This window comes from Sparus aurata, chromosome 3 (genome assembly GCF_900880675.1).
Source record: "Sparus aurata chromosome 3, fSpaAur1.1, whole genome shotgun sequence".
Classification (NCBI taxonomy): domain Eukaryota; kingdom Metazoa; phylum Chordata; class Actinopteri; order Spariformes; family Sparidae; genus Sparus; species Sparus aurata.
This window is the reverse complement of record NC_044189.1, coordinates 470,216-486,978: the sequence shown is the minus strand read 5'-3', so window position 1 is coordinate 486,978 and position 16,763 is coordinate 470,216. Positions and strand designations below refer to the sequence as shown.

At 39.7% G+C, this 16,763-nt stretch overlaps 2 protein-coding genes across 2 annotated transcripts; one reads left to right on the top strand and one right to left on the bottom strand.

The window, feature by feature from the left end:
* Positions 1-2,884: 2,884 nt before the first annotated feature.
* Positions 2,885-14,838, top strand: LOC115578345 (major histocompatibility complex class I-related gene protein-like; the record flags this gene model as incomplete). Its single annotated transcript, XM_030411257.1, has 7 exons — positions 2,885-2,939; positions 11,936-12,208; positions 13,263-13,541; positions 13,848-14,150; positions 14,291-14,392; positions 14,617-14,634; positions 14,801-14,838. Coding segments are annotated over exons 1-7 (1,068 nt in total), but the record flags the coding sequence as incomplete, so codon positions are not given.
* On the bottom strand, positions 7,074-8,610 carry LOC115578346 (uncharacterized). The gene is made up of 4 exons (XM_030411258.1): positions 8,571-8,610; positions 8,022-8,179; positions 7,734-7,866; positions 7,074-7,583 (listed from the first exon to the last, which is right to left on the bottom strand). The coding sequence occupies exons 1-4, from the start codon at positions 8,601-8,603 to the stop codon at positions 7,125-7,127; spliced, it is 783 nt and encodes a 260-aa protein (XP_030267118.1). The 5' UTR covers positions 8,604-8,610; the 3' UTR covers positions 7,074-7,124.
* Positions 14,839-16,763: the final 1,925 nt, after the last annotated feature.

Genomic DNA, 16,763 nt, shown 5'->3' with positions numbered 1-16,763 from the left:
CTCTTTTCCCTGTGAATCAAATTCTCTCTCTCAGTCTGATGACACTCTATGACATATTTGAATGTCTGTTATGATCTTCCTAATTTTCCCTGTAAATCGTGCAACTCGTCCACTCTTGTGTCTTCCAGCTGCTCCTCTTGGCTGCTGCTAGCTTGGCTCAGCTCCTTGTTGCTCTCGTGGCTCCTCATGTCTCTGAGTTTGATAGAAATGGTCATTTAAAATGTTCACAGCTATAACCACCGAGTACTGCTTAGTGTTGGAACGTTCTAGAACGTTTCAGAATATCAAAGAACAGCAGTGGGCATCAAAGAACATCACAGGATACTCCATTCTAAAGTTTTGTTTTTACTTGAAACAGAAAAATATTTTGTTACAATATTTTTTCTCCTAAAATCTGTATTTTCACCTCATTTACAGACTTTTTAAAGAATTGCTTACCCTCGCCATGAGCCCTGTGAAGTGTGCCAATAATCATCCTCTCTGGATACTATTTGAATACCAACAGCAAATAAACAAATGTGCACATCATTTGAGTAGAAGCGTTTCTTCATTAAGGTCGTACACTAGATGGGAACTAGATGTAACATAACTTCTATTCACCAGGCAAACGTCTGCAAGTTGTATGTGTCCTGCATGCGTAAAAATCAACTTAAAAATATCAACAAAGCAAAAATTTGTCAAAGAATTGGTTGTATGAAAATTTAGTTAAAAAGGAATTTGTTTGATTTTTTTAAAATCAATATTATGAGGCTAATGATGTCAAAAGCTCTGAGCTGACGGTTAACACAGATTAAATGTACAAGCAACAATCAGAGAAATTACTTAAATATATCCTATGTTTTGAAAGGTCTTTGAACGCCTCAGGTTTCTGTTGTTTGTGATCTCATTTGTTTGGGCAGGTGCCAATCATTTTCTCTGCATTAACCTGTCGGATTGTTAGAGGGGGCGGGACTAGAGGGAAAGCCCGGGAAATGAGGAGAAAAAGAGCTGCGGAGAGACGTTAAGTCCGGGCTAACTTTAAAATAAGTTCATTGAAAAGTATTATTTACTGTTATCAACCGGAAGTTTATGCGAGTGTTTGCTTATTTTGTTAAAAGTGTAACCGAGCGTGTTTTAGAAGTGAGGGCTTCTTACTGGCGCTAACTGAAGACAAGATGGAACTGTTGGTAGTGGTTAGCATCGCTAACTGCTGATCAGGAGACGCAGTTGGACGTTGGAGTTGACATGGCTGCTGCAGGACGGAGGAGTCGGTGATGGACCGAGCAGACAGAACCGAGCCTCAGGACGGGTCTCTGGTCACGTCGCTGCCTCTGGGAAGACATTTTGGAAGCAATTGCTGGGTCGCTTTTCCGTGGTTCGGGTGAGTATCCTGACCTGCAGGTTCAACGGTTATTTCTGTATGAGCTCATGCATGCGCACCATCACTGGTGCCAACTGAACCAGTACAAAAACCCGGAGTATTACTATTGTGAAGGTTTCTAATGTGTGTGTATTTCTGTTATGAGGTGATTCAAAACAAAGGAGAAAGATATGAGCCACAAGGCTTAGACATTAAAACTGTTTATTATTGCTAAATCCTTGTTGTTTTTCATGCCGATGATGTTTATATTGAATCAATGCTAAAGTTACAGTTAAAGTAAACTGAATGGGAAAATTAATGCTCAATAATGCTTAATAATAACAATATAGTTGCAATTAATAAACTAACCAGGCGTCTCTGCAATTTAGCCAGAGTCATTTTCAGTGTGTGTTAATTATTGTAAAACATCCCAAATTATACATTTTAGTAGCTCTCACCAATTGGCTCCCATGCAGTCTGATACATAAAAGAGGTATTCATGAAAATCATAACATAGAGTTGAGTGAGAGGGCTACAATAGAAAATGTCTTTATACAGTATAGAAATTTAGTTCTTTATATGATTAAATGTGTTGTACCAAAAGGGAGAAAACATTTTTGAACACAGTTTTAAAAAGATAATCATCTCAGGTGTGTTTAGACTCTCTGAGACCGCTCCTCTTTATGAAACGTAAAGAAAAAGTAAAGAATATTACATCAGTTGAAACAAAGGTAGTGAGTTGCTGTAGGTGTGTGATGCTATAAGACAAGAGCTGTGTTAAAATATGTTCAGGTGAGTTTATCAAAGTGAAGTCCACCTGTGTTAGAATATAAGTTGATATGTAATATGTAAAGTTTGTCTGAACTTTAAAGTGAAAAACAGTTTTTACAGTTTGACACTGGTCCAGTGTTAAATTCCTCCTCAGCCACTGAAAAAGATATACATTGTGTTTTGATTCTGTACCTGTCAAAGACAAAGCCGGACCAGCCCAAACCAGCACTGATGCTTCTCTGTTTCACTGTTCAGCTGATTGATGTTATGAAACTCTGTCAGCATAAAGTGAAACATGGGACTGTTCACTGTGGAGTGAGGCAGATTTTGAATGCACACAGGTAACAAAATGTCAGGTAATAAAAAAAATAGATAAGACAAACCATTATTTCTTTTACATTTTAAAGAAAAGCTTTTCTGCCAGCCAATTTCCATTCTGAGCTCACTCAGTGAATTCAGTTAATCTCATGCTACAACTGAAGGGTGGCGTAATAAAGACAAAGTTCAGACACACAAGTACATTAAATGTGTTAAGTTAAGTTTAGCATCTATACTTAGAAACACCTCTATATCTGAAACTACATTATTTGAGTACAAGAACTTTTACTCCTGTCTAAACCTCTCATCCCCACTGGAGGGAGCTAAAGACACAGTGATGGAAGGAAGGAGGCGTGTTATCCAAATAGAAAACACCTCCTCCCTTTATTCACACCATGAAGACTCAACTGACTCAACTCAGCTGTTAAGTCGATCAAACATGCTTCTCATCAAAACATGAAGATCTTCATTCTCTTGCTTCTCACGAGCCACTTTGCATTTTCAGGTAAGAGAACTTTACTTAAATTACTTCCTGAAAGCAGTTTATGAAACACAGAACAGTTCAGCAGTAAACTAGTGACCTGAAGATGGAGGCTGACTGTCTTTATATTTCAGATCAACCAGTCTGTCCAGCTCAAGGTTCAGATAATATGAAAATGAACTAGGATGTTGTTCTATAGTTCATAAATAACTTTGATTTGTGTTAAACTTTGGAACAAGCACAGATCAAAGTCTGCTGTCAGGAACATACTGTAGTCCTAAAGCCTGTATTACTGTGCTGTATGTTGTAAGTGTGGGGTGAAACATAGGTCGTTAGAATAATGACAATATTTTTAGGCTTTTTCACTGTACACAATATAATACAATACAATGACGACATGTGCAAATACAAGTATTAGAAGAAGAACAACAGTCAACAATCAAGTAATGTCGCCTTTAAAACCAGGAAAAGACAACACTTATATCATGATATAACAATATCCGCAATCTAAGATGACATATCCGCTTGTTAAGTCGTGACGTAGCAACGGTCCAATAATACTGTTTCCGGGTCCAAGCTGGGTCCAAGCCTCTACTGTGGAGGCTGAAGCGCACGTCTTTTCAACATGCCACAGTGCTGTGTCCCCTGTTGCCTGAACAGATCGGAGTTTAAGAAAACTGATGGTATTCAGTTGTCATTCTACTGCTTCCCCTGCGATGAAAGAGGAAATGGCTGCAGTTGATACGGTAAGTTACAATTCTTATACGAATAAAGAAAAATAAAAGCAGTGTTCGCTACCTAGCTAACGTTAGCACCCACTCGCAAAAGCCAATCCGGCTCTTTGTGGATACCCCTGATATAACTTAGGTTATGGGTTAAGTTAGGGTGTTTGTTGTCATGAATTCACATCTTCGTGTTTCGATCTTCAGCCTTTTTCTAGCTAGCCACCTTAGCTAGCTATCTTCGTTAGCCCTCAGATCGCTAGCGAGGCAGCCACCCTCATGTTTCAACCGAAACATGAGAATGGGGGTTAATGTTAACGTTAAGTAGCATGAAAAACCCTATAAAACCCATAGCACAGGGGTATCCGTTTTGATAGAATCTGTGCTGCCCAGTTCAATTTAGCTAATCATGGGTATCAGCAAAGGGCCGGAGTAGCTACAGGTTTTTGTTCTAACCAAGGAAGAGCACAGCTGATACTCATGTCATCATGTTACCTGTTAAATCCTGTTCTAACCAGTTCTCATTAACGTTATGCATATACTGTAAAATACCAATTAATAGCCGGGATGTTTATTTGTTTCAATCACTTAACAGACCAGGCGGCAATTTGGGACAGGCGTTTAATTCCTTCCTCACAAAAATCCGGGATGAAAATGACACAAACTTCGCCAGCTTCTCGGCGAATTCTCTGGCATCCTTCTGCAAGTGAAGTTGTTGCGGCGGAGGAAACGATTTAGCTGACCAGCGCTCGCTGCAAACTCCTCATCTCTGCTGTCATTCACGGTGGTGTAGATTTGTTTCTGACTTCCAGAAAGCAAGCACAATATGTGAGAAAGGCAAAAAAGAAAAACATGCAGTATCATGGTCTTCTTCCTTGATTTAAAAAATATTAATGAATTAGACCCAGCATTTATTTGGAACCGGTGGCTATATATCAAAATATGCACCCGGCGTTTAAAGGGGACCCTGCGATTAATTGAAACCCGACTATTAATTGGTAATATACGGTACATTAGTGCACAACCTGTCTACACCTGCTACTACAGTATTATATTTTATTTTATTACTATTTTTTAACTTAAGCACTATTTTATGTCTTAGATTCTTAATTTTGATGTCACTTTTAGTTGCTTGTTTCTTTTTTCTACATATTTCGTTGGAGGAAGCCTCAGATTTCAGATTTTCATTGTCAATGGCTGCTTCACTGTAATTGTTGTGCACATGACTAAGAAAGAACTTAAGTAATGATGATCAATTTAATTCGTCTTTCTTTTTTAACAGGCGTGAAAACTTCACCCCAAACTGCAACTCCAGGGTGTGCAGTTGGCACTTCCCCAATGGCAAAGCTGCTGGGCCATCGCGGTTTGCATGGAACGAGGGGAAGATCCTACAATACCCCGACCCATTAAGCCATACCCCCAAACGGAAGAAGCAAGCACAAGAAACACCTACCAGTGGCGAGGAGGAAGGAATCCATCAACTACACAGTGCTGAAATTGCAGCTGCACAGACTCCTAGTACATCTAAAAGTCTTGTGGTGCTTGAGATAGAGAATGAGATGCTGAGAGAAGAGAATAAGAAATTGAAAAAACAATTGGAGAAACAGAAGCAAACTTTTTCCTTCAGTCAAATTCAAAACAATCCTGACAGAGTCCAATATTTCACTGGATTGCCTGATGCTGCCACTGTCCTGTTTTTGGAGGCGCTTCTTTCCAAATTCGAGTTACAATATCATTCTGATTGGACTGTCCAAATGATGCCCCTAGTAGATCAATTGCTTCTGACCTTAATGAAGCTTAGACTTAATTGCGGCCACGTAGACCTTGCAACAAGGTTTAATTGTAGCACAGCCACAGTAACAAACATCTTTACCACAATCATTAGTGCGCTGTATGACATTATGTATGTTGGTATGCTCGAAAACAACATCCCCTCGACAGCCAAGAACCAAACATCGCTGCCAGACTGCTTCCGGCCCTTTCCTAACTGTAGGATTGTGCTTGACTGCACCGAGGTTGCAGTCTCTAACACAGAGAGGCTCGACACACAGAGCCATTTGTACAGCCAGTACAAAGGACGGACCACACTGAAGGCTCTAATTGGTGTGGCTCCCAATGGAGTGATTACCTTCGCCAGTGACTTGTACGGAGGGAGTGCCTCAGATAAGGCAATAACAGCTGACTGTGGACTTCTCCAACATCTACAACCAGGTGATATGGTTATGGCTGACAAGGGCTTCACAATTCGGGACATTTTGCCAGAGGGGGTTTTGCTGAACATCCCGTCTTTCCTTGTAAACAGACAGTTCACACAGGAGGAAGTGAACAATAACAGACTAATCTCCAGTGCCAGGACACATGTAGAGCGATCCATTCAGAGGCTGAAATTGTTTGGCATTTTGCACCACATCCCATACCAGTTCAGAAAAAACATCAACAAGATACTGAAAGTGTGTGTGTGTCTTACAAATTTACAAACACCCATTCTCCGCGAAATTGAATGAATGAATGAATGAATGAATGAATGAATGAACTGGAGCTGCAACAAATTGTTGCAATCCATGAATAATACTTTTTTATTTTTACTACATGAAGCTAATAATACTTGCAAACTTGTACTACTGATTCTTTAACTACATGATGCTAATAATAATTGTGTTCTTACTAGATTTAGCTAATGATACTTGTGTTCTTTTACTGATTATTTAACTACATTAGAAACTGAGAATACCTATGTACTTTTAGAATTAACTGATTGTCGATGTGGGTTGAAACTTGTTGAATAACGCTGATTCGTGCCTGTTAAGGGAGAGACGGGTGTGCATTGTCATCCTGTGGGCATCTTCCCATTTTCCTGTTCTTAATTGTTTGTTATGAAAACCTTTTATTAAAAAAGTAATACCAAACAACAAAAATGTGTTCTCTTCGTTTATATCCAGTAAATTGCACTGTTAAGTCCCATAACTTAACGTATAACACATATCACAATTAATTAAACATTGATAAAGATCATTGGTCATTCAGGGTGATAGTAATGATAATAATTAATTTGTAATGCACTTTACATTAAAACAAATCTCAAAGTGCACATGTACAGATATTAATGAGGACACTGATGAGGCAGGCCCTTAAAATCACCACTGTCTTCCTTCACAAACAATATTAGCTGATGCCTTCAGGTAGAAGGTACAGGTTACCAACTTGAAACAGATAAGATATATACAGAATTTATACAGATATATACAGAATTTATACAGACATAAATTCTCCTTCCACTGTACAAAATCAAGCTGCTGAGGAGTGGGACATGAAGTGTGCGTAGACTGCTGAACTTTTTCTTTGGATCATGTTGATGTTGGATGTCAATGAATAGCTGAATGTCTTGTGTGCTTTTTGTGATGTTGTCAATGTTGAATGTCGGTATTGAATGTGCAGCTAGATGTCTGTGTTTTTGGGATGTTTTTATGTTAAAGGGAAACCTTGCTTGTTTGATTTACAAATGCAACAAAATGTGTGGTAGGAAACAGTCCTTATAAAAGGTTTCCAGAGTGTCAATATTAGCAGCCCATGTTGGATCTTTGAGCACTTGCAGGATGACAAGGTCAAGAGGAGTCCAAACAAGCAGGTGACAACTGTTAGCTCTGGTCAGGTGTAGGTTGCCCTGGATCTGATGCCAGTAGTTGTGATTTTGTTTGAGTGAGAGGGAACCAGTTACCTCATCCAACACCAGAAAAAAATCTCTACTCTCTGCTGCCTGCAGGACAGTCTTGGTTCTAGCTGACCACGGACACTTCACCTCAATAATGCAGTCATCAGATACCGTCCCATCTGGAGATCCACCGAGTAGGCCACTGTCAGACAGGAACACTCCCCTCTCCTGTATAATGGCACCAGTGCGCTCTGTGTATTCCTTCTTTGCCCTTGGCTCATGGAGGATTCCCCAATCACATACCTTGGTAAAAAAAAAAAAAGAACATACCACTTAGCTCCTGGAGAGAGTGGGGAGACATCAAAAACATGCAGGGCAGTAACTCTCCAGGAGCAGGTTGGTGACCACTTGCTTGCCTTCAGTATAAATAAACATTTATTACCCACAACTTACTTTAGATCCTTCTTTGAGGTTGTACTGGCCAAGCAGGGTTTTGAATAAGGAAGGCAGGTAAGACTTTCGCTTGACTGCTGCCAAGACCAGACCAAAGTTGCTTGCTGTGATTCGCTTCTTGCGATATGCCGACCTGTTATGAAGAAACCCAAACAAAAAAAGAGAGATGGTGTTGGTTCTTGCTTAAAATCTCTCACACCCTCTGCAGCTACAATTTGTCAAAGTTTCTGAGAAGTTGAGCAGCTTCAATTACTAGTTTTGTATTGTTTTTATTAATGCGTTTATTACCATAATGCATTCTTTGCTTGCCCAACTGTGGCTCCCTCAATCTGCTCCTTCTCCTGCCAAGTGACAGCAAGGGATGGCAGCACATAAAGAGCCTTATCCTCTGCTTGAGCAAAACCTGGGCTGGTCACCAGCCCATCAAATATCTTGACAGGAAGAGTCTGGATTTAATGTTAAGCACACAGTGTCAGATATTTCGAAATATCCACATACTTTTGGCCACAGTGTATTCAAAATACCTTTAAATTAAAGCGGAGAGGCTGATGTCTGTAACTTGCAAGGAGTTTACAGACATATCTGTGTAGTTTACATTACGTGTCAAACTAAATTTGTCATGGGCCTAAACTATGTAATATTTGTTTTAACTACAAATTACGCTAGTTTGAAACCCCTGGTTCAAGTTATGAGAAATTATGAAAATATTGCTTCAAATGTTGCTCAAACTTGACTTGATATTATTGTGTGGGATGACTTTACTCTAGCTGAATTGTCACTGATTTGATGCAATGTAATATGGTGTTTCTGGTAACATACAAAAGACATAAATCGTACCTGAGGTGTTTCTGGACTCAAAATCCACCCCATTCCAGTAAAACGCCCAAGCTGTGACAAGGATGTCAGTGCCCATTCCTTGTCTTCCTGGGTGACAGGTCTTTTGATTCCAGCTGAAATAATAGAGTTAGAGATTATTTCAAGTGTTGAGTCATTCTATAATTATGGGTACATGTCATGTCCATAGACTTTCTTTTATCAATTTATTTATTTATTCACTTAAAGCAATGATCAATTTTACATCAAGGCACATTTCTCTTTTATTTTATACAAAAAGTCAACAGATCCCATCATTTATTTAGCAAGAAATGCATATACTAAACTGGAATTTGTTTTTTTTGCTGTCCGATTTGCTAAATGTCTGTTTTGCTCATGTTCTGTTACATGTTTTTGTATAATATTTTCATAAATATTTGTTCAAAATATTATATCTTATATTTTCTTTCTGAGGTTTAGCAAATAACTCAAACCAGCAACAACATCAGTATCAACTGTGAATTAATTACTAACCTCGTGTTGTGGATGGTGTCATCTCAGACACTCTCTTGGCTGCAATTTCATCCGTTTTCGGTGTCTTCGCCCTCCTCCACACGCATTCCACGTCGGTGCGGGACACATTTTTCTCCACCCAAATCAACAAGGCTGCCATATGGTGGCACTTGTCTCTGCCGATTGGGCACTCACAGGTGCTGTACCTCACTGACTGACCCTCAACGTGCACCTATATTGAAAACAGTTTTACCCTCACCCTAACACATCTGAAAGACATTGCCTGTGCTGTGTTTACATTTACAACAATACTTGTGTAGCTAGACAGGGGGTGGCAGATCATTAAATGTCGACTAGCCTAACCTCACTAACCCTCCAAATCCTGGCTCATACATATTTAGTTTTTCAACTTTGTTTACGTCCAGAGTTAAAGCAGTATTGGGGTGGATTCCAGAAAGCGGGTTTAGTGAAAACCTGAGATGAGGGAAACTCTGGGTTTCAGTTCCAGAAAGAGAGGTAACTTAAACTCTGGGTCAGTTTCTATGATAACAAACCCTGACTTTCTCTCTGTCTCCTCTCTCTCACAGAGCAAGACGCACAGTTTTATTCCCTCATTGATTCCGTCTCTATCAAAGCGTGTATCGAAGTGCAAATCACCCACCACATTATTACTGGATCAGATTGTGAGTTTACAGTCATGTCTCTATATGTTCAATCTCTATATATTTGAACTTCAACTATATTTTTAAGGGTAACCCTCTTTTAAATCATAGTACAATGTGTTAACATTGTCTCTGCAAAGGTTGATTTATAACAAGTGCAGCAGAACAAAATTAGAGAGGTTTTAGCAAAGACATCTTAGGCGAAATCTCCAAAATGGACATTTTGGCACATTTTGGCACCATTTGTGCCATTTGTATTTTCTGATGTACATCACTAATGGTGTTCAAAACATCAAAATACAACAGTTTTTGGCTTATATATATATATACACACACACACACATACACACACACAGCATATTATATTATATTAGATTTCCCATTCGAAAAATGATAACAAAAGCAGTTGCATCTTGAATCCAAATGGACCAGATTTATTTTACAACACTGCAAACATTTCTGTGAACTATAAAAACACACAGCAAATAAAAACAACTACTTACACTTTTATTTACAGGAGTGTCATGTGCCTACTGTACTATTGTCCATCATGCCACAGCTGAAAGCAGTTTTTTGTGGATGTGAGGCAGAGAGGAATATTACACTTCCTTCCTGGAGAAGTGGTATTTTTGTTGTCCTATACTTTGGCCTCTGTCTCTGTGGCGAATCGGCGTAGCTGCAAGTGCTATGTGTCATCTAAATCTGTGAAGTCTGCCCTTTCAGATGAGGGGTAGCTCGGGTGTTTTGCATCATGTACTGTAGCATAAGAGCCAGAAATGTGGCAGCTTCAGCTTTATAATTTATATTTGATATTTGAGTTAGTCTATTTATTTATTGTATATAATTCAGCCTTTAATTGTATTGTTTCTTTTTTCTACCTCATTGTTTTTGTATTCTGATTTATGTCAAGTGGCTTTAACACTTTAATTTCCCTTTGAGATTAATGAAGTACTCTGTCCATCAACCAGTGTCTCATATAACTGTACCCTGTGCTGGTTAAAAATTACAAAAGTAATAATTCAGAGTAATGTAAACTTTTCAAATGTTTCCCTGTTCCCTTATTTCCCCACCTCTTAACTCCTATATGTAACGTTACTGTATTTGTTTATTATTCAAGTTTGTCTTTTGCATCCCTCGGGATCAACTCGTCTCCATCCTCCTCACCCTCTGCCATCTTTCCATCAAGTAACGTAACTCACTGAAGCTAACCTGTCTGTCCCCGTGCAGCAGAGACGTTGTATGCAAGGATTAGTCCGTGGTGTCACCGTCATACGGGAGTGCTTCTGTCGGCTCCACATACACGGCCATGTGTGGTGGTGGCATCACCGACTTAACCTTTCATTTCAGACCGCGACAGAAAGCTCCGCTGCGCTGAACTTCAGAGGTGTTCATAAAAATGTAGCTTGTGTGGACGCTACCGCGCTACCTGGTCAATAAAAGAGTTAAGCTACTGAAAAGCTATTTCATTCAGAAAATAGCGACGCTACCACCACGCTACTGAGAAATGTAGTTAAACTAGTAAGCGACGTTACTGCCCAACACTGTTTAAATGGAGGCGCTGCCTTTTATTTACCCGTTGCCATGGTGAATCGTAGTATCGGCGCTCAGGCTGCTTTGGACCCGACAATTCAGATTTTCTATCGCAGGGTTCATCAACTCAGAGTTCAGGGTTAGGCTCAGTTTGTTAAACCAGCTTTCTGTAATAGACCCCTGGAAGTTTGTTTTGTGTGTGTTTTTTTTTTTTAAATAATACATATCATCTTTAGATGTCAACTAGCTAGCTAGCTTACTGCTAACTTCTAACTCACCTCAACCTTGTAAACCTTTTTTTTCATGGATGCCTGGACGCTACCCTTGATTATTCCACCTGGCAAAACAGCTACACTCATCACTCTATTGGCGTTAAAAGAATTTAGACCCTTTTTAACCCTCAATGGTGCCTCGCTGAAGAAGGAAGTTACTGTGAAAAGGTTCACTAGTTCCGCTATTGTTGTTTGCTTTTCTGATCTGACGGAGCGCTTGGACCCGGAAATGGATGTTACGTCACCGGTGACGTCAGACTTAACAAGCGGATAGTCTCTTAGTTAGATAAGAAGATTCATACTGTAGATGGCAGGCCATAACCTAAAGTGTTACCATGATATCATATTTATGATGAGTGTGATGATGATGATGTGTGTATTTATACTGAATGTATAAACCTCTTCTGTCCCGTAGTGAAACACTCCGTGAAGTATATCGTCACTGTATCTTCTGGACTCCCAGACTTCCCTGAGTGCGTTGCAGCTGCAGTGGTTGATGATAATCTGGTGGGCTCCTGTGACAGCAGCAAAAAGACAATTGATCTAAAACACGACTGGATGAAAAAAGTATTGAAAGATGATCCTCACCAGTTTGAGTATTACAAAGGAGCATGTTTTGACATAATGCCAACTTTTTTCAAAGCCACAATCAATAGTTTGATACAGCGCTTCAACCAAAGTGGAGGTACAGTATGTACTATGTTATGTTTCACCTTTTACTTCATGGACTGTTCTTTATGATTATAAACATAATTTAGCAGGATTTGTATCAGAAATATTTGGAATTGATTTTATCAGCCTCCCTGGGCTGAAAGCAAGTTTCCATCATGCACAGTGAAAAAGACTGAATACTTTATTGACTGATACTGCTTCAGGGGACGACTGGACCACAGAACATCTGACTGGTGTGCATATTTAAACACGAGGATCCAAAAACCTTTAAATCATTTATTGAGTTGGGAATGCTCGATCAGATGGATGATTTCTGTACAACAGCAAATATAGATTAATATATTTACATACATGCCAAAACTAAGTAACACAAAAAGTGCTTGAGAACAAAGGTAGCTTACATTATTAATGCATCCATGAAGGATGAGTCTTCTTTAATCCTTCACTGTGATTCTGTTATTCAAAACAAAAAGTAAATACAGAACAACAATACACAATGATTGTTAATCTAAATATACTCCATGAGTCATATTTACAGGGTTAAACTTCTCACAGGAGAGGAAGTAGGAATCAAACAACTCCAAATAATACATCACAGTCTGGTGTGAAGGCAGATACACATTATAAATACTGGCTGCAATTAAACATCCATTAAAAGATATAAACAATACATCATCTAGACACATAACTTGAATGAAACAACAACATATCAGGAACAAATTGTCAGAATAAGTTGAAACAAACTAACATGTGGCAGCTTGGTCTCACACAGAGACACATACAGGACACACCCAGCATATATGTCCTCCTCTTACTAAACTCCTTCCTGCACACAGGTAGGTGAATCTCTTCACCAATCAAAGCCTCACAGAACTGACACTCGACTTGACATTCTTTAATACACAGAATATAAGTATTACAGTTCAAACTAGAGAAAACTGTTTTTGTGTTAGTCCCCGCTGTAATAGTTTGGACTCAAACCAGCGATGCTGCATCACTGTTCATTGTTGGCATGTTAAACCTTAAAGTGATGAGGTGAGGTGTTTCTTTCTCTGTCTCTGTCTCAGGTGTTCACATTTTACAGAGGTTGAGTGGCTGTGAGTGGGATGATGAGACCGGAGAGGTTATTGGTTTTAATCAGTTTGGTTATGATGGAGAAGACTTCCTATCGTTGGACCTGAAGACAGAGACATGGATCGCTCCAAAACAACAGGCTGTCATCACCAAACTGAGATGGGATGCGGACGAAGCTAGAATGGAGTTCAATCAGAATTACCTCACAGTGATTTTCCCCGAGTGGCTGAAGAAGTATTTGGCCTATGGGAGGAGCTCTCTGCTGAGAACAGGTAGAATCACCTGACCTGATGTAGTTTAATGGACACAATCATGTTCATACAGTCTGCTCAGACTGAACTGCTGTTGTGTTTTCACTCCAGCCAGTCTGACATTACATTGTTGTCTCTGTTTATCTTCTGTAGCTGTAAGATTCAATGTTGTCCTAACCAATCAGTAGACTCTGACATTTTGGCTGTTCTTAAATTTCTTTCCATTGATGCTCAGACTGTGATAGTCAGAGTACACTTAGCATGAGTTAAGTAAGTTTGCTGTCTCAGTGTTTCAAACTAGAAATAGTCTCATTGATCTCTCTCCAGAGCTTCCCTCAGTGTCTCTCCTCCAGAAGACTCCCTCCTCTCCAGTCAGCTGCCTCGCTACAGGTTTCTACCCTCACAGAGCCTCACTCGTCTGGAGGAAAGATGGAGAGGAGCTTCATGAGGAGGTGGACCACGGAGAGATCCTCCCCAACCACGATGGAACCTTCCAGATGAGTGTTGACCTGAACCTCTCATCAGTCACACCTGACGACTGGACGAGGTACGACTGTGTGTTTCAGCTCTCTGGTGTGAAGGAGGACATCATCACCAAACTGGAGAAAGATCGGATCAGAACCAACTGGGGTAAGAGTGAGATCAGAGGGTGCTGAAGGGGAGTGCATGGAAAAATAAATCTTGGATGAAAACAATAAAAATAAATGAACTGTTTTGATTTGTCCTAACCTGCTTCATCTGCACCAGTCTTAATTTATTGTATTCAACAGTGAAGCCCAGTAACATGACCGTCCTCGTCACTGCTGCAGTGGTTGTTCTTGCTCTCATTCTCATCGGTGCTGCTGGATTCATCGTTTACAAAAAAAAGAAAGGTGAGAGAGAAAAAGGAAAGATTTCACTACTTTGATTTTAGTCTTTCAGTTGATTTCTTTTATTATTAAAACGAGCATCAGAGAAAGTAAATACAGTCAGCAGTAAACAGACTGAGTATAAACAGATACTCAGTCTGAGTGAGTAGAAGAGAGGAATAAAGTGACTAAAGATAATCTGGCATTTACAACTGTGACTGAAATTATTTGTCTTGTTCTGATTTCAGCCATCAGCCCTCCATCTTGTAAGTAAAACTTACTTTGGTTCTATTTCAGCTGATCTGACTCACAACTTCATGTTTTAGATTAAAACATGTTTCACATGATTGTGCAGATTAACCTCATCAACACTGTTTCCTGTATTTATTGTTTATAAAAGTTCAATCCAGGATGTTTGTTTCTGACCTGCAGCTCCTGACAACAGCACAGAGCTCTCTGAGCAGCTGAATCCAGAGACCTGAATGACAAACACACTCAGTGAATCTCCTGGTGACACTTTATTTAGCCTTGATGAACTAAAAGAGAGTACACATAAAAAAGACTGTTTGAAAACGTGGGACTGTTCTATTCTCTATCTCTCTGATTGATTGTTTTATGGATCGTTTTTTTCTTCCTCTAATGATGTACAGCTGAGGTGATGCCAGATGATACAGCTCTAAATATCATTAAGTAAGAAAGAGTTGGTAAAGCCCTTCTAACACCTGATTTGTTGGTGTGCTGTCAGTTGTCTGTGTAGAGTAAATGGAAGTACTGACCCGTTCTGTGTTCTTTCTGTTATAAATAGTTTGTTTTTAAGGAGTTGTTTCAACATCAATTTAAGCTAAAAAGAGATGAAAATCCAACCGTTTCACTCGACTCATATGAAATGATCAGACAGGCTACTTTGTGCCTCAACTGCTTTTTTAAAAGGACTTTGAATTTAAGTACTTTTGTGATTGACGACAGAAAGACCTAACGAATCAGCTGATTAGCCTCCAAACAAGATGAGCAAATGGCTTTAATGAGGTTGTTAAAGAGCCTCATCTGGCCAACAGGCCACCAGTTGAATAGGTCTGGACTACATGTTTGTCTACCCTCTGCTAAAGCTATAAGCAAGCGTAGCATATGACCAAAGTAACTGTTAATTGTTGGTAACTGTAGCTGCCATTAGCTAGTTAGCTCAGGTAGCAGTGCAGCTAGCAGTTTGCACTGTGAACTCAGACCACCGATGGAGTGTTGGTGTGTGTGCTTTCTGGTTAGTGAGTTAACTAAACTAAGACGTCATGATGTTGAATCTGTCATTACTTTACATCCTGTTGGTAATTTTATTTAGCTTTTTAAAAATGTTTCCAACAACAATTCTTAGACATTGCACATTTAACTTGGACCCTGGTGGTATGAGGAAACTGTCTTGGATCATCATGAATGGTTTTTCATAACACCAGGGCTGCTAACTATGGGAAGACAGACAGACAGTGATGGTGGTTGGACTGCTCAGCAGGCATTCATGTGAAGTTGCCAATGAAAACAGTTGGGCCAGACAATGTAGTTTCAAATGCGCAGTTTCAGTATAGATATCAGGACGGGTCATACTGCAGAGTTTCTGCTGTTTGTTGTCTGTTTGGCTGAGTGAAGGATTTAAAGGCAGCTTAAAGATGTTGAGGTCAGGGTTAGAGAATAGTGTCTCCTGTCAGAGGGCTCAGTAGATTTGTAGTGGACCAGTCTCATACCCACTGCAGTTCACTGATGGTCCAAACATCATTCAACATGAATACTGTGAAACAAACTGTTGGCACATTTTACTGTGTATTGATTGTTGATGAGCTTCTGTTCATCTGATTAACCAGGTGAGGAAGGAGATTCAGGAGATGTGATTGCTTACACTGAAGTATTTAATGAAGCTCGATGGAGAACAGGTTCGACAGTACATGTGGTGACAATGTTGTTCTGTGCCAGTTCTGCAAAAACAAACATCCCTGTCTGTGATTACTTAACCTGCCACAGAATACTCTGTGGAAATGTGCTTACCTGAGTCATGTTGTTGTTATTCGGAGAATATGGAGTTTGAGCCAGTGCGTCTCTCTTCTGAGAGATAGTGAAGGTTGGATGTTGGAGGAACAGAATGTGGCCTGTTTGGGAGGCAGCACTTTATCTGATCAGCTGCTTAATATGACCGTTTGTTCCACTACCAACAAGATCTGGTGTAGGAAGAGGAAAAGGAAGCTCTGCACACACACAAGCCTTTGACCCCGAGCATGACCTCAGGGTGACTGTACCTCCTGGGTTAGCAGAGTGGAGGATGTTTATCTAAATACACTGAAATCCTTTACAGGGATGAACATGAATGAATGTCAAAGTCAAATGTATTGTTCTTTCTTTCTGTGCTGATGTTTGT

Bases quoted from the DNA above. Each gene is read 5' to 3' on its own strand.
- LOC115578346 (XM_030411258.1), bottom strand. From the start codon at position 8,603: ATGGGGTGGATTTTGAGTCCAGAAACACCTCAG. The intron at 8,180-8,570 runs GTACGATTTATG...CATTAAATCCAG, and splicing joins TGAGTCCAGAAACACCTCAG to ACTCTTCCTGTCAAGATATT. The intron at 7,867-8,021 runs GTAATAAACGCA...TCTTCATAACAG, and splicing joins CAAGCAAAGAATGCATTATG to GTCGGCATATCGCAAGAAGC.